Source organism: Cydia amplana, chromosome 1, assembly GCF_948474715.1.
Source record: "Cydia amplana chromosome 1, ilCydAmpl1.1, whole genome shotgun sequence".
NCBI lineage: Eukaryota > Metazoa > Arthropoda > Insecta > Lepidoptera > Tortricidae > Cydia > Cydia amplana.
The window spans coordinates 1612650-1635871 of NC_086069.1; the positions used below are offsets into that span (position 1 = coordinate 1612650).

Below are 23222 nucleotides of genomic sequence, written 5' to 3' on the forward strand. Positions count from 1 at the left end.
TATAGTTTTTTTTGTTGTTATTTACTGACAAATTGGTTTGACCAACTATAGATACTCTTGCTTCCGGTATATTTTCTTAATGATTTGTGGGTAGGTTTTCCTTTTGTTGTGGTTCTTAGGACTATCTTGTTTTGGTGTAATTATTATACAAAATACTTATAATCACTCTAAAATACTCAAATACTTATAACCCTAAAAGGAACGCAGTTTCAACAGAATCAATAATACTCGTAATTAGCCCAGTTAGCCTACATATTTGAACTAAATAGATACAGTTTGCCAATGGAGTGATATTGGTAATAAACTAATAACTAGAAGTTCTGTAATACGCTTATAATACGTTTTCTACTTTCATACATAATTACTTAGGTACATAAAAAATGTATGCGGACAGAGTGTACTTAGGAATCAATTAGGTACATTGTGCTTATGTACCTCTTTTTAAATCATTCATATATAAGTATATCTATTATGGGTCTAAAACTTTTTAGTATGAGTTAAGTTAGTTCCGGTAAGGTAAACTTTTTAGTATGAGTTAAGTTAGTTAAGGTAAGTTCCGTCACACAGGCGCGTTTTCCGGGCGGGGCGTGAGCATTTTATATGTAAAAGCGGCGCGCCCCGCTCACGACCCGCCCGGAAAACGCGCCTGTGTGACGGAACCTTTAAGGCAGTGGTTCCTAACCTGGGGGTAATTACCCCCGTGGGGGTAAAACTGGTATTTTACGGGGGTAATAAGCTAACCTAATATAACAATACAACAAACGTACACGTTTTATTATTTATTACCATTGGGAGGAGGGGGGTAAAATTAGGTTCCCTAACCTAACCTAACCACTACTTTAAGGTTACACGACATTCCTGCGGACATCAAAAAATTTACGGATTTTAAGTATGTACTGTACATATAATTTTCTTACTTCGTTATCCTCACATTATCCTTAATGGCACGTTTTGAGGGGTTTTATTTCTTTAAAGTTGTATGATAAAAGTCTTAGCTAAGTCTTTACTAACATTCCTATGGATTATGTTGGCCGGAAAATTTTTTTTTTTTTATTTAAACCAGGGATGTTGCGGATGCCGATTTTTTGACATCCGCGGATGCGGATGCGGATGCGGATTTTTAAAGGCTCACATCCGCGGATGCAGATGCGGATGCGGATATCAAGATAGTACCATAAAAAACGTCAAATATTACATTTTAGTAATTTTTATTTCAAATAACCGGCCAGGTGCGAGTCGGACTCGCGTTCCAAGGGTTCCGTACATTAAGTCCCACTCACACTTGACTGCTCATTTCTAATAGGTTTTTTGGTTAATGACTAAATACCAGGGATGTTGCGGATGCAGATTTTTTTGACATCCGCGGATGCGGATGCGGATGCAGATATTTAAAGGCTCACATCCGCGGATGCGGATGCGGATGTCAAGATTCAGGTACTTAGAAAACGTGAAATATTAAATTTTTAGTATTTTTTTATTAAAAAAACGAAACGTTTAGTATTTGAGCAAGAATACCTATAGGTGCGTTATATTTAATAAACAGTAACTTGGCCGACTTTTCTGAATCTAGACGATTTCGTTATAGGTATACCTAATGACGAAATTACCTAGCACTTACGCCGCTATTAAGACGTTCCTGTACCGACTTGTTCGACATCCGCATCCGCATAAGCTCCGCATCAATTTTATGCGGACGCGGATGCAGATGCGGATGTTGAAAATAATGCGGAAGTTCCGCGGTTGCGGATGCGGATGTTCGCAACATCCCTGCTAAATACCTAGCAGTCTAGCACTTACGCCGATGCTAAGACGTTCCTGTACCGACCTGTTCCACATCCGCATCCGCATTAAATCCGCATCGATTTTATGCGGATGCGGATGCGGATGCGGATATTCGCAACATCCCTGATTTAAACGTATCCAAAACGTTGTTTAATCATGTACACAAATGACCCGTCCTGACCTTTAACACAATCCAATACAAAGAACAATCAAAGGAACATCAGTACGAGTAACAATCGCGAACAGCTGACATTCACCGTTGCGCAAGAGTGACATCACATCGCTTTCACTCGACGTTTGCCGGTCAATGAGTCAGCCGATCGCGGTCAGATCCATTTATATGTCATGGTTCGAATTTGACTGTGTGACGTCACGTTTTTTGCACGGTTTTATGTATTACGACCTTGTTCGTCGCGTCGTATACGAAAAATGTTTTTGTACTTGTAATATTTGCCCCTGCCTACGATTTTGATCGCGTAAAAGTAGAAAGCTCTCGTAGAAACGTAGTAATTCAGGATAAAAGTATTGTTTGTTTTTATTCCAGCTTATAAACTGTATTACCGTGCCAAAGCATAACTATTTTATCCAAATCCGTGAAATCCGTTCTACCGTTTTTGCGTAATTCAACAACAAACATACATATAAACATGCGAACTTTCGTATTAATAATATAAGTTGAATTTAAATATATTTAAAATATCAAAGATGCTTGAGCACTATTTTGCATTATATGGCTTGCTCATAGAGGCAATAAACCGTATTATATAATATGTTGTTAAGTTATCCAACCTAGCACAGTCTCACTGTTTCTGACAAGATAAGTTGTTATTGGGCCCGATTCGGATTTTGTAATAGACATCTATTAAATATCTTTTAGACATCGCCAAGATACGATAACGATATGTTTAAGATCTAACCTGTCAAATTTGACATTTCCGCGATTCTGGAGATACTCTTGAACGATTTCCACAAGATATTACTTAGAGATCTAATTCACTTCTAATAGATATCTAACACAATCTAACGTAAAAGTGACATTGGTTGCCCGAATTGAGCTACAAAAGAGAACTAAGTAGTTGAAATCTAAATTATAACGTATCTAGAATGGATCGTGTCGTCGTGAATATCTTGAAGTTCGAATACGGCAGATTGTCTCCTTACAGAGCATAAATATTGTCTTGTTACCTCTGTATTGTGCAAGTGGATAATCCCATATGACTCGGACGAAAATTGCAACATTTTCGTGAGATACAGCTCCATTTCTTAAGTGAAGTCTTAACAATTGATAAGGTGCTCGGATAATTCATATTTATTACTTAACTAGTGCAGTAACTTGCTAAAATATCATGCACAACAATACGCTTAAAAATACTTCACACACTTATTCTTATTTTATAGAGGCGTAAAAGTGTAAGTAGGTACATTTTTTTCTACTCGTCGATTTGAATGTATGTAGGTACCTATTAAGACTTTATAGACCAATCACATAGTTGTATATATGAAGCCCCCCGAGTCAACTAATATGAGTAATATGACACATAAACGCTTTTGTAAACTAATAATTATGAGTTTTACCAATAACGTGTTCCGCGGGCACCAAGGCTAAATGTAAACCAAACCTTAGAATAAATAAAAGACATCAACGGACGATGAACCATTAACCGCACACTTCATTTGGGCGATACTTAGTTTTTCAATTATTTCATAACTCGACTTCACATTTTAACACATTACATTTGTTAAGTTTGATACATATCAAAAAGTAGCTGTAAAAGTTCATATTTTTGTCATGACCACGATTGTCGCTTTTAGGCTGAACTTTGTACAGTATTTGCAATAATATGTTACTCTTCGAAGGCCTCAAAAATATGTGACACACTTTAATGGCTCTACAAATAAGATCGTGTCAGATATTTTTGCGGCATTCGTTGTGTAACATATTATTGCAGGTGACTGTACATAGCTTAAACCATATATTTCGACCCCAGGACATGTGGGAGGGTTGTAAACAAATTACAAAATAAAGGATACACTGACGGATGTCACAGTGTCACAACCGGAGTCACAACCGTAATGTGACACACTTGCTGTGACAACCGCTGAATTACATTAGCCTATATGAGGTAACTTGTGTTATTGTTGCTAGTAGGTAAGCAGTTATGTAAGTTGGGGTTTTCTTCAATTAGATGCGGTTTAGATTTTGCAGTAGCATAGAGAAAAAAATACATAGAGTGCTCACTCCATACATCGGTTTTAGTACCAAAAAGACTATTAGCATCTAGCATTGAGTAGCGGAACTATCAGTACTGATAGTTCCGCTACTTGATGCTAGATGTAGACACTGAAATTAACAGTCTGAACTGATGTATGGAGTGAGCACTCTTGTTATACTATATTTCTCTATGGCAGTAGGTAAATTCTTTTTTACTTGATTACGAATATCAATAGGAAAGGTTATGTAAAGGTTTGTGCATAATTATATGGAGGTCTAATTATGCTTGTATAATTTACCGAAACCGAGCAGAATTCCATAAAAGGTGGTCCTGTACGAATAAAATCTGAAGACGTGTCTAAGTTTTTTCACCACACCAGCTCGGAAAAGCTGACTTTGCACTTCAAGAACTGATAGCAAAGTTGCATTTTATTCACATGTGAGGCAAAGTAATCAAATGCAAATTTTGAGTTGTTTTCTTATGTTTACTGGTAGAATTGACTTTTAAATGATGATTTTGGATGATAAATATTTAATAACATTCATTTGGATTTGATTTGGTTTTGTTTGATATTTTACATTTAATATTTGCTTCGGGTTGGTGTGGTGAAAAATTTTGTGTTTCACTCGGGGGCAAATTTTGTTTAGCCCTCGTGCTTTGATACCCTCGCAACGCTCAAGATTCCATTTTTCAAACCACTCGCTATGCTCGTGGTTCAATTTTGGAATCTTTCGCTTGCTCGGGTATCGATATTAGCACGAGCTGTTAAACAACAACTTTGCCCCCTTGTAAAACAAATAACTATAACTGTTTATGTGTTTTTTTTGAAGTTCATAAAAGGTAGCCTATTTGCATCACTCGATCCGTACAATATAGAGGGAAGTTATCATCAAACCCAACTCGATTAAAACATAACCATGCATAATCGTACATATAAGTTGGTATTTCTAAAATCACAACCCTTCTTTTGGCTTGCGTCGGGTAAAATGCGCAACTTTTTTATCCGCCGTCGTATTATTTATTTCGATTTTTCGTTAAAGTTCCCTGACTCCAATTACGCAGTTGTTTCGGCTCACGAAATACTGCTTTAAGAATTTAAAACATAATTCCCGCTCATGCAGCTTAGTCTTATTTTATTTGCGATAATGTCTGGGGTGCTGTTCCGAACGCTTACCGAGACCAAGGTACGGGAATATATGTAAATGTCATTCTGCCATTTACGAGTACCTAAGCAATTTGTTACTGATAATATTGGTAGGTAAATACTTTAGTTCTCGGAGTCGCTAGCTTTAAAACTCGACTGTTTTACCCCCTTTTTCATAAACCTAAATTAGTTTAAGAATTGTCCCTTTCTTACAAATCTATAGGAAAGTCTGTATGACAAATTAAGACAAACTATTAGTACCTAGCTCATGGAGACTTGTAGCACGTTTATGAATAGGACCATTAGATTCTATTAGTAATTAAATAGTCGGATCTTAGTGTTATGTTCCGCTTTCTGAATTGACAGTCTTCTGTAGAAAACATACCAAAGAAGTACAAGGTGACTTTTTAGGGTTCCGTAGCCAAATGGCAAAAAACGGAACCCTTATAGATTCGTCATGTCTGTCTGTCTGTCTGTCCGTCTGTCTGTCCGTCTGTATGTCACAGCCACTTTTCTCCGAAACTATAAGAACTATACTGTTGAAACTTGGTAAGTAGATGTATTCTGTAAACCGCATTAAGATTTTCACACAAAAATAGAAAAAAAACAATAAATTTTTGGGGTTCCTTCGAACTGAAACCCAAAATTTTTTTTTCATCAAACCCATACGTGTGGGGTATCTATGGATAGGTCTTCAAAAATGATATTGAGGTTTCTAATATAATTTTTTTCTAAACTGAATAGTTTGCGCGAGAGACACTTCCAAAGTGGTAAAATGTGTGTCCCCCCCCCTGTAACTTCTAAAATAAGGGAATGATAAAACTAAAAAAAATATATGATGTACATTACCATGTAAACTTCCACCGAAAATTGGTTTGAACGAGATCTAGTAAGTAGTTTTTTTTATACGTCATAAATCGCCTAAATACGGGACCCTTCATGGGCGAGTCCGACTCGCACTTGGCCGCTTTTTTTGGGTTGAGTTCTTTACATTTAGACTTTTAAGTGTTAAGTTCTTACTAACTCCAGTCACAAAGTACCGAGAGAAAATTTCGTTATGTGCCCCTATCGCTCTTTCATAGGTATTCGTGCGAGAGATGAAGAATTGAAGATAACAAAATTTTGATTCACGTTTCACGCGGTAGGAGTTAGAGCACTGAACAGATCACTGGTAACCCTGACAACTGTCGTAACCAAGTATAATACTCGGGCGATTGCATGGTATAATAATATACTCCGCCTGGTACTCTCTTCCGACTTGACCTTGACCACGTGACTGACACAAGCCTACGTCATCATGCGACAGCGCTATATGATAATATGCGATAGCGCTATATAAAGTGGCGATGTTATTGTGACGTAGGCTTGTGTCACTCTGGGAAGAGAAGACCATGTTTTATTAGACTAATATGGGCGATTGGGCTTCTTGTCGACCGCCATCTTGGTCACATCGGGTCGTGATTAATTTCTTTGTTTTTGCCCATTAATGTTGTTTAAAGTGTAATACTGATAGCTTATTATACAGTAAACTAATATGGAAGTGTGCGGATAATGAAGAATTAATCTTGATACGAGTTTAATCGCCATTCTGGCGTCAACGCCAGGTAGCCCCACGTGGCCCTTGTAAAGTCCAGCTATCGCCTTACAAGAGCTCATAATACAACCGAACAACGTCGTGCTCTACGAGCATTTGGTATTTCTACCTCTAACCGTGGCTGGCTAGAGCCCTAGAGGCCATAATTTTATAATTTTATATACCGTACACTGGCTGAAGTTTATTTATTACAAATAATATTAATTCGATCCCACGAGGGATCCACTTCGACGTTGGCGAAATCATCGACAGTATCGATGGAGCCATATTACCCAAAGATTGATTGATTGGGCGATTGCTTCTTCCCGGAGATAACTTACAATGTACTGGCCACTTAGGATGTGTGCACATGTTTACAGCGCGATAAATGTTGCCAGCCTAATTATACGTCCTAAACTCACTGACTAACGTTGTAAAATGTGATGTTTAACTAGGCAGCTCAAGTCTGCTCATTAACCTATCCTTTTATTATACGGGTGCTACAATTTTAATATTATAGTTGGTCAAACCAATTTGTCAGTAAATAAGAAAAAAAATATATGCTCATCCTTTTCTTTTGGCTGCTAGTACTAGTTTAAAACAAAGATAGTATGATTCTCTCTGTCTATGTTTGAAATGAGAGTCTTTTGACATAGTTTATGATTGACGAATTGGTTTGACCAACTATATCTCATTTTCCGGATTTGTGTTGTAAATATTACCCATAGTGAATAGTTCTCAACACCTACGTAGATTGGGGTGTTCTAAGATGAATTAGGTATGTAATATTTTAAGACGCCGCCATTACGGCGTTGCTCATCTGTCAGTCCTTGCTGCGCTATAGTGATATGACCATTTCCAATACCGATTGTTCGGCTGCACTTGCGAAAGCCTTATCGGTTATCAGTAGGAGCACAAATTCCAATGTATCTCCGTATTGATATCCCATTTATAAAATGGTTTGGATTCAAAAATTCAAAGAGCTCAAAGTTATATTGGACGACGTATAGCAAGCTATGTCGGGTAAGTTTTGGGAATAGCCGCTAAAGTTTGATGACCGTTGAACCGGCTTTATGCATTTTGGGCAGCGTTGCGAGTGCAAGTTACTCATGCAAGAGGCGTGAGGTACAGGGGTTTAAATATATTGAGGCGGCTACCATTTTGATCAGGAGCCCGTTTTTTATTTGATATTTTGTTACGGTTTTGATCTTATTTTGACACGACATTGAAGATTACTCACGCTGATTGGTGTGTGGCATTATTACTACGTTTAGATATAAGGCTTGCTTCGTGAAAACAGTTATAATATAGACTCGAGTGGAAATACACATGTTTCATTTAATCGTCGCCCCACCACATGGCGACCGTGACAGGTGCATGCAAAATAAAGTGAATGTTTTGCGTGAGATGCGCCCCAATCGCCAAGACGATTGTCATGGTCGACGTATCAAAACCGGTTTAAAACCATAAAAAATTGTTACATGTGAATCGATCTCCTTCTTGGAGCTGTCACGAGCTGTGCTGTAAGGTAGAAGCCAAGTTCACTAAGTTTCTGTAGGTTTATTGCAAAAATAAAACAACTGAGCGTAAAGCGAAATGTAATCTTAGGTCTTTGAAGATTTAGGTGCACCTACTGTGTAGGATGACTATCACTATCCACCATCAAAGCTAACCGTCGTAAACACTAACCACCTGTCATATTACTGAATCGCGATCAGAAAGGGATTAGAAATAACAGATTTCCATACACTTACGTCAAAATCAATATGGATTGACAGCTATCTCAATCCCTTTCTAATCGCGATTCAGTAATAATAATAGTCGTCAAAAGGCCGTAAACCACGTAATATGGGTGAGCATTATAGCAATGCTAAATCTCTTAACTGGGAAGCATAGTCTGCCAAGCACGGGCGTCGAAAGCGTAGCTACTTGGAGGGAAGAATGGTGTAAGCGACATCAATGTTGGTAAAGAAGAGACGCTTTCCATATAGATTTTTGTACTTTGACTCGCCTGTTGCTATCTCTATTGCACGCGCATGATTATATTGTTGTCAAGCTTGCGCAGTGACATTGACAACCGGCATTATGGGCAGGACAGCAATTATGCGATAGAGATAGCAACAGATCGGTCAATGTACAAGAATCTATATGGAAAGCGTCTCTGCTTTAAATGGGACGTTTTTTTCGTCAGTTTTCAAACTTTTGATAAAATTTGGTAGATAGATAGAGTTTCCTATTCACAATAAGCCTCTCTGTCACTCAATTTGCAAGAGCGACAGAGAGGCCGATAATGAAAATTCGTTCCCTGTGTTTTACTGCTCTAGCCAGACAGACCTCGTGCTTTGAAACCCTCGCAACGCTCAAGATTCGATTTTTCGAATCTTTCGCTTGCTCGGGTATCAATATTAGCACGAGCGGTTAAACAACAACTTTGCCCCCTTTTAAAACAAATAACTATAGTTGTATATCGACTATTAAGCATTTTTATCTTATTATGCTGACATAATTATACAGTACAGTATACAGTATATTTTTACGATTATTAACTGACGATAAATGGAGGAGTAAGTATGGAAATAGTAATGGACCAAACACATTTTCGAAAAAAAATCCTTTCTAAATATATCACGTTTTTCGTACGTCTCAAGTACTTACTGAAAAAATTACCCTGTCTGTAAATTATCCTGGGTGGGGCGTAAAAAATTGTTTTTGATTCTCTTTGCGATGGCTACAGGAAACACGTCGAGTTAACCATACTACTCAGTGCCGGCCCGAGCCCTTGATCAGGGTAGAGCGAAATCGGGTTTTGGCGCCCTTCCTTGAAGTTTTTAAGAGTATTTTCCACGAGTATTTTCCACCCCCCCCCCCCCTCCCTCGCCACATTCGCGTCATTTTGGCGCCCCATTTGCCATTTTGGCGCCCCCTTGCCATCCGGCGCCTAGAGCGGCCGCTCCACTCGCTCTACCCTAGATCCGGCCCTGATACTACTCGTATAAAATGTGTACGACCCAAATGTTCCTTAAGCTATTTTGCCACCACGTGCCCCGCGAAAGCTAATCCACAATTAAGTGAGTTACGTGCGTTTGTCTGTCAGTGTTTGTTGTCCTAACCCTGTTCTCTAGTTTCTCTCTTTGCTCGTAAGGTTTGTCTATGGAAAGTAGTGTGTACCAAGCACAGACAATCCAACCTCTAGACATAGCATATTAGTCGCGCTACCCCCTCTGCCACACATACGGTAGCGTTACTCCATCTTCGAGTCAATCCCGTGCCGTGATTGGTCCGTGTCTTTGAACGGACCAATCACGGCACGGGATTCGCTCACCTCGTCCCCCCGCACCCCCGTAGTTTTGGCAGCATCGGTTTCATGAAAGATTTGGCCTAAGCTCAGTCTAGAGGTTGGATTGTCAGTGGTACCAAGTTTCGCCAATGTAACATTATCTGTAAAAGTACCATAATATTGGTTTAAGTATTTGTTTTTAGGATGTTTCCGCCATTGTCATCCTACGTATAAACTTCAGTCTGCCTTGTATTTTTTCTCATGATTTGTTTTTAGTGTTCTGTAGATAAACACAGAAATAAATGCCCTTACCGGGATTCGAACACGGAACCTCCTGGCCCTCCTGCTTCGTAAGCATGAAGTCCTCTACTTCTCGAACGATTCATATTTAAAAGTCTACATTACCCAAAAAAATATTAAAAACTCTATCGCAGACAACATAAATCTAAGATCAGAAAGCGTGATATACCTACAGATTTGTGAGAATACCACAATTTAAAAATCCCTAGATACTTAAACTCCGTGCGACCGTTCGTTATCTGTGAGATGTCAACCAGTTACCTAACAGTAACAACTATTGCTAGTCACAATGGTCCTCAGATTTTTCTCTTAGAAACCTGTTGTTTAATTACAATTAAGTTTCACCGCGCGCGACAAAAACGTGGTGTTACTTGGAGCGGGGAAAATGTGCAAATAATAGGTACTTTTATAAAGACGAGATGACCGTTTTGGTAAATTCTTTTTGTCAAGTTTGCGATACAATACAATACAACTCCTCTTTATTGCACAACCTGAGGACAGAGGTAACAACAGGCGGTCTTATCGCTAAAGAGCGATCTCTTCCAGAGAACCTTTATTAGGTAGTGTGAGTGTGGGTGTGGGTTGCGATGATGGGATTCTAGAGAAATCGGGTTATTCGACCTTCTGAACTGAATTGAACATCATATACCTATTGTCAATTTTTCTTCAAATATTACCTACTTCGTCTACGTGAAATGATGACGATGATTGATAAAATCTCCTATGTCATTCCTTGGGCCTCAAACTACTATCATACGAAATTTCATCTAAATCGGTTCAGCGGTTTGAGCGTGAAGAGGCAAACAAACGGACAGAGTTACATTCGCAATTTTTATATTAGTAGGGATAGACATACTAATATAGGTACAGTGAAACCTGGATAAGTGAGACTTCAATGGACGAGAAGATTTGTCTCACTTAAAGAGGTTTTTCACTTACCCAGGCTCTCAGTTAGCCAGGTACAAATAAATGTCTGTCTCATTTACAGAGGGTCCCATTAATAGAGGTGAGAATAGAGGATATATTTCAGTTATAGAGGTGGTTAATAAGGTATTTTGTAATTATCTTTAAAAATAAATAAGGTAAAATAATTCTTGTCCCTAAGTATTTTTAAGTCTGTTTAAATATTTCTTTGAATTTATTTTGAATGATTGTCCAAAGGTAAGATATTTTCAATTAAATTTGATACGGACTTCATTGCGTCTTAGAAATGTATTAAATGAAAATCTGTTTATTCGTGTTACTTATCAAAATTTCAGCTTTCGTTTCGATAGTTTTAACTACATAAAGTAACCAAATGAAACTTGAAGTCGTTTAGACACAATTAAGCAAATGCGGAATTTGTGCATAGACTAAGAGTTAGTAAGAATACGGAAATTGATCAATAAAGTCCAAGTTAGAGAGGTCATAGATTGACGTTATCTCAGATACAGAGGTCAATTCCTATACAATTCTAAAAAAACAATTAGGAAAATGTAATCTTATAAATATAGTATCAGTAAAAGAGGTAAAATACACTCTCTGTCTCACTTATAGAGGTAAATGTGACTATAAAATCACAACAGCTAATGCCAGTTATAGAGGTTCGTTTTATCTCACTAACAGAGGTAATTCAGTGCTAAAGTGTCGGGACCGCACCATGAGTCCCAGCTATAGAGGTTTCTCACTTATCCAGGTCCCACTTAACCAGGTTTCACTGTAATTGGTACTCGGTACTCAGCTTGGCTTGTTAAAACACGTCGGTTCTTCAGCTCAATTTAACTTGTCTACAATGTCTATGGTTATATCTTTCTGACTAAACTATAGTTATAAGTGGTAACAAAAACAAAACATCATCGTCGCCAACGAAAGAAAGTTTATCGCCGCCGTTGTACTTGACAAAGCCCTTTAAAAACAAAACACAACCGCTCGCAGTGCGCCGCGCCTATACAATGGAAGAGCAAGAAAGAAAGGATGGAAAGCGTTTCAAACGCACTGTGGAATGAAACCTTTTAGGAGGCATTTGTTTTCAACGTTTTTTACACGAGTTCGAGGCGTTAAATATTCCGTTCATTTTAAGACAACTTAAGTCTAACACAATCACATTACATCAGCAGAATTGAAAATTCATTAATTTTGTAATATTTGAACATTTTGAGCACTCCTGATATTTATAAAAAGAAAACAACCATATCGAAAATCAGAATAAAACATTCAGTTAAAATAAAATAAAAATAAATAAATAAATAAATTAGAATAAAATTGTAATGTTATTGTATGTAATGGGGTTGTTGTTGGTAATTATTAAAATAATAATATTACTAATCAGTTTTTAGGATTCCGTAGTCAACTAGAAACCCTTATAGTTGCGCATTGTCCATCTGTCTGTCCATCTACGGATTTGCTCCGTCATCGTTAGTGCTACAAATCCGCAAAGCCTTGATAATTAAAATGTAAATTATACAAAGTGGCAAAGCAAAAAAGAAAACAATTTAGGGTACGCTCCTACAGGTAAAGTGGGGGTGAGATTTTTTTTTCACTTCAACCCTAATGCGGTATGGGAAGTCTTTCAAAAGTTTCAAAACGAATATGGCTTCTCTTCAGCGACCATTTTTCGATAAACTGAATATCACTCCGAAAAAAAAAACAAATGTATCCCCCTCTAACTTTTGAACGGGTCCAATGACTATTAAAATAACATGCGAAAAAAGTGTCGTAAATATAGTTTTACATTGTAACGCAGTAAATGTATAACTGTCTCCATACCTAATAAATTATTATAGGTACTCTACGGTCTACGCAATAAAAAGATTAGGCACCATATAAAACGTAATTACGGGAATCCAATATGACAGCCGACGGAACTACTTAAACTGATTTCAAAGGAAAGACTCCAAAGGTCGGAGGTAAGTGGGTTTTTATCGATTCTATTCAGTCTCAGAGCTACAATTCGTAAATAGATCATGTCTCTGGGGGTTAGAGGCCGGCTTTGCAATCCGTGCAAACTCTATACCAGTAACTCTATAGTTAGAGGTGTATCCAGACTTTATAAAAAAACAACGGGTTGCACTCCGGGAGTGCCGGCAGAAGTGAAAACTCAATGACTAGTGCAAAATGTCTGCAGCACTATGTATGTATAATTGAGGTTAACGCCATCTAGCGTTATTTCGTCGCATTACTTGAAACCCCTAAGCACATCACTGTTAGTACTCGAGTTATATTATTACCAGTTAGAGGGAAACTCACTAGATGGCATTAAAATCAATAAAGAAAAACTCAATGACATTGTAACAGTTTTTCGATCAGGGGGCCGATTTTTGAATTTCGATCGCTCGATTTCGTCACTCGAAAATCGATGGAAAACGGCGAAATGCTATAATCTTTGATTTGAAATACGAGCGATCGAAATTTGGAATCTATATGGTATTGACCACTCGATTTCAATTCTATTAGTAGAATTTAAATGCCTAGTAGTGCAGATATTATTTAACGAAATACACGAAATCGAGTGGTCGAAATTCAAAAATCGGCCCCCAGGTCACGTGTCCGTCTTACGTCTTACGAATCTTACCTCTCGCGAGTTTAACATTTTTTCCCCATCACAAAAAGTGCACAGCGCCGCTAAAGAAGTTTTGACTTCAATAATAAATTGATTTCAGTATTGAGTTATTCATTGGATTCATAGGTTAAGATACAACTAATACATATAGGATAATTAATGCTGTAAAATGTAATATATATAAACGCATTTGTATAACGAACGGCTATGAATCCTGTAAGTGGGTGAAACACATTTCAGGAAAAGGTCAGATCTGTAGACAAAACATTAAAGTTTTAACCCGGCCAGGTATTTCGTTCACAGGTATATCGTTTTTTAACCGACTTCCAAATCTAAAAGGAGGAGGTTATCAATTCGGTTGTATGTTTTTTTTTTTTTTTTTTTTATGTTTGTTACTCCATATCTCCGTCATTGCTGGACCGATTCTGAAAATTTTTTTTTTGATTGCATGTATATGCTTACAGATTGGTCCCGTTTTTGTCAAAACCCAGTTCTGATGATGGGATCCATGAGGAATCGAGGGAACTCCTCAAATCTTAAAGGCATACATATAGTGATTTTTATATTTTCATCAACAAATCAAGCATATACATTCAAAAAAGTGACATTTGATGAAGTGGAACTGCTGATGATGATCAGAACGGAACTCTTCAACGACGCATAGTACACGTTTGACGATTTGTCCTCTTCGTTATGTTTGTTAAGCAAGTTAAGTTTTTAAGCCACATTTTTGTCAAGCTCGAGTTCTGATGATGGGATCCATGAGGAATCGAGGGAACTCCTCAAATCTTAAAGGCATGCATATAGAGATTTTTGTATTTTCATCAGAAAATCGAGCATTTTGATTAAAAACTGTCGCATTTGATGCAGTGGAACTGCTGATGATGATCAGAACAGAACTCTTCAACGACGCATAGTTCACGTTTGGCGATTTGTCCTCTTCGTTATGTTTGTTAAGCAAGTTAAGTTTTTAAGCCACATTTTTGTCAAGCTCGAGTTCTGATGATTCCCATCATGTGGCCACGAGGAATCGAGGGAACTCCTCCAATCTTAAAGGCATGCGTATAGAGATTTTTGTATTTTCATCAGAAAATCGAGCATTTTCATTAAAAACTGTCGCATTTGATGAAGTGGAACTGCTGATGATGATCATAACGGAACTCTTCAACGACGCATAGCTCGCATTTGGCGATTTGTCCTTTTTGTTATGTTTGTTAAGCAAGTTAGGTTTTTAGGCACATTTATGTCAATCAAGTCCTGAACATGGGATCCATGAGGAATAGAGGGAATTTCTAAAATCTTAAAGGCATACGTATAGAATTTTATATATTTTCATCAGAAAATCAAGCATTTACATTACAAACTGTGGCATTTGATGAAGTGGAACTGCTGATGATGATCAGAACAGAACTCTTCAACGACGCATAGTACACGTTTTGTGATTTTGAATTTCGATTTTGACTTGGACTGGGCCCCGGACTCCGGACTCGGACCCGTACTCGGACTCGGACCCGGACTCGGATCCGGACACGGACCCGGACCTTGACCCGGAAAATCACTATGGTACCTAAACTAAATATACCACTATGATTACCATAAAATGTAGGTATACATATTACCAAATAAAGTATAAGCGCCGTTAAGTGGGTCGAGGCTAGTAGTTAGAGAAGTCGGTTTTTTTCTATTAAAGATTATCTTATTTGAGTCTCAAGTACTGAAAAAATATACCTCGCCTTTATACGAGTATATGCGGCCTTTACGTCCTTACGGGTACAGCGTAAGAATTGGCTTAACTTTGCGATGTCTACAGGAAAGACGCGAATGCGTATAATAAAATGTGTATTACCCATGGGCACTGCAACTTACAACACACATTACACACACCACTTAACAACATTCAATTCTTAAGTAACTAACTAATACGAGTAATACCTATTTGATATTAAACTGATATCAATATCGGTACCTAACCCTCGCTCGCACTTATATTATTGATATTGACGTGAACATAATTAAAGATTAATAGTTATTAGGTTTGAGTCAATGAAATAACATAAATATGAAACAGCCTCCTTTAGCTGCTAGTTACCTAGTCACTCCGATCTCCCTCATTTTTAGCGCAATGTAAATTTCCATACAAATTGACCCTTTTTCATTTATTTAAAGTGTGCGCATGCGTCTGATTAGACAACATAATGTGCTTCACTCTCTAACGTAAACATGATCGCTTCCCGCAAGAAAGGCTGGTTCAACGGCCGTCGCGACAACATAAATCAGAGCGAGGTGATGCGTGCGCGTATGTACACCCACACAAGGTAATGGAGATTGACTTCCAATAAAATATAAAGGGTCTTACTTTTCAATTTCCAAAAAATTCTAAATTTAAATTGATTTTCAAAGAATACGTTGGTTGAACGGCCGTTGCTCGCAATGTCGTGAATCAGCGGGATGCGTTGGCGCGTGTGCAAATCTCGTGTGCACTTAAATGCAAATCTTTTTTTACATTGACGGTGGCTAACAAGCGCACGGAAAGCCGATACCGCAGTGGCATATGGTCGTTCGTGTTTAGTGATTCTTAGTTTTGACAGGTTATAAAGGATTTTACACCGCCAATACAGTTGAGAAAAATAAATAAATCCTCACTAAACGTAACTGTACCCGTCGGTAAGCAATCGTTAGATATATCGCTTTTGCTACAAATTCATAAAAAAACTTCACTCTGTTTCCGCCTATTAAAATCGTCGATTCGAACCTCGGTCCTAATATACAACATATATAGAGGAAAAATGATACTTAAAAATATATAAAAATAGCTGGTGTGATAAAAAATTATAAAAAGTTATTTGTGTATCACCAACGTTGCACGCAAGTGTACCATCGATGACGAACGTAAAACTTTTTGTGATAATGGTATTACGTTACCTAATAACGCGTAACATAGTTTAATGCTCACGAGTTACGTGGGTTGTTTATTGGTTTAGATAAAATAGTGTAAACAGGTAGTAATTTTACGTTAAAGTTAATAGGCTGTATCGTTAGGGGTTGGTAGAGCATGTTATTAGGCCTGGGGCCCGTTTCTCAAAAGCTTATAACTTGTAATACAAGTGGAAGTCCCTTTCTAACAAATGCTGTCAAATAGTGACATCCGCTTGTATTACAAGTTACAAGCTTTTGAGAAACGGGCCCCTGGGCTATAACCGCGAAAATATAAGTACGTAAATTTCGAGCAAGTACCTATCTCTGTCACTAATTACGCCTTAGTTGTGCTAAAATATAAAGATGCCAATTTGCGAACTTCGGAGTTCGCGGTAGGTCCTCTGATGTCTGTCTTTTTGGGAAACGCTACCGTAATACGTTTGATTACAATATTGTGAACGCTCAAAATTGTAACACAAATTGTCGTAAAATATACTAGACTGTAAAAATAGAAAAAAAGAATTGTAGGAGTGTGAATAAAATGTAACTCGATTCGATTCTACGCCAATTGGAAACAATGTGAGCCCACATGTAGATGGCGGGAATTCAATCGAATATATGAATAGGAATGGTTCCTTTAATATTTTTGGCATTGGAGCATATAATACAATATGTAACATACATACATTATATAAATAACAAATATAGTTTAAATTTACAATAATTATACGAACTTCAAGAATGAAGGAGGCAATTTTTATAGAGGGATGTTCTAATTTTGACGTGTGTATTGATATGCTATGGTATCTCCAAAACGATTGAACATGAGCAATGAGCAGATTTCAGTGAATTGAGTGTGTCGGTTTATTTAAATTTATACATTCTTTATTAAAAAAAAATCGTTTATTAAAAGAGAAAACATAAAATAACATAACTAGCTCAGTGGTCCCACACTAGGCTAGGCCTGTATCGTGGTGACCGCTCTACAGAATTACTAAAAACATAAAATTTTGGGGTTTCCTCTAAAACTAGACTTTTCTTTTACATGAAAAACTATGCTAAAAGACACAACAACAATTATGATATAACAACAATTTGCCTCTTGAAACTCCAAATTTGAAAAATGTATTAATAAAAACACAAGCACGCTCTAATAATGTGCATTACATAAGCAACTTATTATTATTAGTTTATAATTAACGCTGCAAATTAAAATTATGCTGCTAAAAAACATTATAGAGTAATTTTATTTAATTGCATATCTTATTATAAAACCATCGACCATAAAATTACATAAAATAACAACCGATGAACTCACCGATGACAGTAAGACACTGCGTTCCAAAACTGATTTCCGTCATGTCTGCTCCGACCGTAACGTTGCGTCACACCACTTTCACCACAACATACTATAACACCCACAATTATGAAACGCCGCACTCCACATAAAGGTTCAACGCTGTTTAAAAATAAGTTCAAAAATCTTTTTTAAAAGTTGGCTGTCTATGGTTTTTGGCGGGAGATTGACATTTAACTTTTTTAAATACGTGTGGCGCGCTCACTTTCGTGGGCTGTTGTGAGCGTGCGTCGTTCAGCCAAATGCTTTTACTTTCCTGAGCCAGTGGGGATTACGGATTTGGTGTAAGAGCTCCTTTGAGATCTGCCATTAGGATCGATGATCCGCACTGATTATTTTTAAAAAAAATCTGCACTTAGTCTCTCATTTTGCTTGTTTAAATTAAATAATATCTGGGTAACCGAGCTTCGCTCGGAAAACATATAAAAACTCGAAAATGCGCGTTTTCACAGAGATAAGACCTAGCTAGATCGATTTTTCGCCCCCGAAAACCCCCATATAGCAAATTTCATCGAAATCGTTAGAGCCGTTTCCGAGATCCCCGAAATCTATATATATAAATGCAAGTGTCCTGACTGACTGACTGACTGACTGACTGACTGATTCATCAACGCAGAGCCGAAACTACAAAAGCTAGAAAGTTGAAATTTGCACACTAGGTTGCATTTGTAAAGTGTACAAGAGATAAGAAGCGATTTTGAAAAATTCAACCCCTAAGGGGGTTAAAAAGGGGATGAAAGGTTGTATGGGGTTCAAGTTTTAGTTTAAGCTAGAAATTTGAAACTTTGTGAAAATGTATTACATTAAAAAACAAGAAAACTAATTTCAGCGTTTTCGAAAATTCATCCCCCAAGGTGGTGAAAAAGGGGTTGAAAGTTTGTATGGAGATCAAATATTTTTGTGAGTGTGTGACTTTAAACTTTGTATATGGGTATATTATTATAGGACAGGAAAAGTAATTTCAGCGTTTTTGAAAATTCATCCCCTAACAGGGTTAAAAAGGGGTTGAAAGTTTGAATCCATTACAAAAGCTTTGAAACTTCTTAGAAAGGCATAATAGCCGATTACAAAAAAAGTAATTGCGACGTTTTAGGAAATTCAACCCCTAAGGGGGTAAAAAAGGGGATGAAACTTTGTCTTGGGGTGCATATTTTATTTTAAACTAGGACCTTGAAACTTTGCAAAAAGGTATTAAATTATAAAACAAGAAAACTAATTTCAGCGTTTTTAAAAATTCATCCCCCGAGCTGGTGAAAAAGGGGTTGAAAGTTTGTACGGAGATCAAATATTATTGAGAGTGCGGGACTTGAGTCTTTGTATAATGCCATATTATTAAAACTCAAGAAAAGCAATATCAGCGTTTTAAAAAATTCATCCCTTAAAAGGGTTAAAAAGGGGATGAAAGGTTGTATGGGGTTCAAGATTTATTTTAAGCTAGGAATTTGAAACTCTGTAAAAATGTATTATATTAAAAAATAAGAAAACTAATTTCAGAGTTTTCGAAAATTCATCCCCCAAGGTGGTGAAAAAGGGGTTGAAAGTTTGTATGGAGATCAAATATTTTTGTGAGTATGTGGCTTTAAACTTTGTATATGGGTAAATTATTATAAGACAGGAAAAGTAATTTCAGCGTTTTTAAAAATTCATCCCCTAACAGGGTTAAAAAGGGGTTAAAGGTTTGAATCCATTACAAATGCTTTGAAACTTTTTAGAAAGGCATAATAGCCGATTGCAAAAAAAAAGGAATTGCGACGTGTTAGGAAATTCAACCCCTAAGGGGGTAAAAAAGGGGACGAAACTTTGTCTTGGGGTGCAAATTTTATTTTAAGCTAAGACCTTGAAACTTCGCAAAAAGGTATTAAATTAAAAAACAACAAAACATATTTCAGTGTTTTTAAAAATTCATCCCCCGAGTTGGTGAAAAAGGGGTTAAAAGTTTGTACGGAGATCAAATATTTTTTAGATTGCGGGACTTGAATCTTTGTATAAAGCCATATTATTAATTCTCAAGAATTAAAAGGGTTAAAAAGGGGTTGAAATATTGTATAGGGTTTATATTTTATTTTAACCTACGAATTTGTAACTTCGTAAAAAGTTATTTCATTAAAAGAGAAGAAAACTATTGTTAGCGTTTTTCAAAATTCAACATTTAAGGTGGTGAAAAAGGGGTTGAAAATTTGTATGGAGGTCAATATTTTTTGTAAGTACGGGACTTGAATCTTTGTATAATGACATATTATTAGAATACGAGAAAAGTAATTTCAGCGTTTTTAAAAATTCATACCCTATAAGGGTCCAAAAAGGGGTTGAAAGTTTGTATAGGGTTCAAATTTTATTTAAAGCTAGGAACTTGAAACTTCGTAAAAAGGTATTTTATTAAAAAACAAAAAAACCTATTCAGCGTTTTTAAAAATTCATCCCCCGAGGAGGTGAAAAAGGGGTTGAAAGTTTGTATGGAGATCAAATATTTTTGAGAGTGCGAGACTTAAATCTTTGTATAAAGCCATAGTATTAGAACACAAGAAAACTTATTTCAGCGTTTTTAAAAGTTCATCCCATAACAGGGTTAAAAAGGGGTTGAAAGATTGTATAGGTTATAATTTTATTTAAAGCTAGGAACTTGAAGCTTCGTAAAAAGGTATTTTATTAAGAGAAAAGAAAACTAATTTCAGAGTTTTTGATAATTCATCCCCCAAGGTGGTGAAGGGGGTCGAAAATTTGTATGGAACCCAAATATTTATCGGAGTGCGGGACTTGAATCGTTGTATAAAGGCATATTATTAAAATACAAGAAAAGTAATTTCAGCGTTTTTAAAAATTCATCCCCTAAAAGTTTAAACATGGGTTGAGTTAGGTAGTAGGTTTTATTAAATAGTGGACTTGAAAATCTTCTGGGGGTTGAGAGAGATTATATCGAGATTATCGAGAACAATTTTATTCAGTTAGGGGCTTGAAACTTCGTAGCCAGGTTGTGAAAGACAAATCTCATGCGTTGTATAATAATTAACAAATGATTAACCGTCCCTACTGCTATCTTTTGCTGCGTAATGTTCTAAGCGAATGTAGAATGTATAACCACCAATATACAAATCCACGCGTACGAAGTCGCGGGCAACAGCTAGTATATATATAAATAAACAAGAATTGCTCGTTTAAAGGTATTAGATTTAAAATAGGTTTTACATATAGGTAAGTTCAATAAGTTAGGCTTCTGATTACATTGTTCCTGATTGCCATTATAGGGGTTTACCTCAAAAGTAAGGTATGCCAAGTGCATCTGCCTTAAACTCCTGTCTGTTTATAAGGATCATGTCCGAATTTTTAGTCATCTATTTGCATGTTTTCGAGAAGGATTTTTCTGCTCTATACATCACAAGTATCACAACCGAGGTTTGAACCCACGATTTTTGACCACCACATATGAAAGGCTAAATTAATTTATGTACTCAGCAGAACACTGCATTTAGTCAGAGGACAAACCAAAATTATGAAACACCTCCGGTACCTAACGTTCTGTCCGTAGTTTCGTAACGTTTTCAAGAAACGGACATTTTGTGCAACACAGCTGTGGGGTTTTACATCTTGTGTTGGCCATAACGAACTTTTAATATTTTCCCTAAACCTTGACCTCGATATTTTTAAATTTTTGCCGGTGACTAGGTAAGGTTGCCAGATCTCAACAAGGGTGCGGGGTGTTAGGGTCGGCAACGCGCATGTCTCTGGAGTTGCAGGCATCCATAAGGCTTCGATGACCGCTTACCATCAGGCGGGCCGTATGCTTGTTTGCCACAAACGCAGTATTAAAAAAATTATAACTCGTACTCGTGCAACGAAGGCAAATCTATACTCGAATCGAATGAAGTTTGCCGAACAAAATAGACTATTTTTAGGGTTCCGTAGCCAAATGGCAAAAAATGGAAACCTTATGGATTCGTCATGTCTGTCTGTCTGTCTGTCCGTCCGTATATCACAGCCACTTTTTTTCGAAACTATAATAACTATACTGTTGAAACTTGGTAAGTAGATGTATTCTGTGAACCGCATTAAGATTTTCACACAAAAATAGAAAAAAAAAACAATAAATTTTGGGGGTTCCCCATACTTAGAACTGAAACTCAAACATTTTTTTTTTCATCAAACCCATACGTGTGGGGTATCTATGGATAGGTCTTCAAAAATGATATTGAGGTTTATAATATCATTTTTTTCTAAACTGAATAGTTTGCGCGAGAGACACTTCCAAAGTGGTAAAATGTCCCCCCCCCCCGCCCCGCTGTAACTCCTAAAATAAGAGAATGATAAAACTAAAAAAAATATATGATGTACATTATCATGCAAACTTCCACCGAAAATTGATTTGAAAAAGATCTAGTAAGTAGTTTTTTTTAATACGTCATAAATCGTAAACCGCAATTTACCTTTCATTCAATTACTTGCTGCTACGAAACCGTTCATGGGCGAGTCCGACTCGCACTTGACCGCTTTTTATAGTCTAATTTCAAAATCAAGATGATATTTTATTTTGGTTTAAGAAAAAACGTGACTTAACTAAAGAGCGGCTGCCAAGATATACAAACAGATGCAAACTGTTGACTGCACTGAACTGACTTGTGTTTTGCTGCCTATAATTAGAGTGCATACGGTACGTAATTCAAATGATTTACGTACATTTCTTCTGTTAATTAGCTATACGTAAAATAAAACAATTATTTATTTATTTCATTATTAACGCGATAATGTAACTAATGGTGCGAGTTTTCCTTCCTCGACTAGTTACCCAATATCTCTACATTTTCCCATTTTGTTCTAAACAATTACATAATGGTATCTTTAAACTCTTTAAAGGAAAAAAAAAATTTGTACCGCCGTCTTTATGATGTCACAGCTAGACCCCCACCATTTTAGCGCTTGTCATCTCATACACCTATTTGTGTTCAGGACATCTGCATCATACTGAATGCATTGATACCAAAAATACCCATGTCCGAGATGACTTGAGCGAAAATAGATTTCTAGAAGTCTTTTAGACAAAATAACGACTGATTAACCAGCGAAATTAAAAATTAATAGTATTTTCGCTAACACCCTCGATTTGTACGAACGTCACGCCTCTTTAAATGTT

The 23222-nt window shown here is 36.9% G+C and overlaps 1 protein-coding gene across 2 annotated transcripts in view; it reads right to left on the reverse strand.

Annotated features, from left to right (window-relative positions):
- The window catches only part of LOC134655344 (proclotting enzyme-like), a 29232-nt gene extending 10807 nt beyond the window's left edge, over positions 1–18425 (reverse strand). Inside the window, exon 1 of one of the 2 annotated variants that reach the window (XM_063510824.1) lies at positions 18062–18425. In XM_063510824.1, the coding sequence (XP_063366894.1) occupies positions 18062–18104 (43 nt within the window). In that variant the 5' untranslated portion in view covers positions 18105–18425. The remainder of the gene's footprint in view (positions 1–18061) is intronic. The other variant, XM_063510901.1, reaches the window with a different exon arrangement.
- Between the last annotated feature and the right edge of the window lie 4797 nt (positions 18426–23222).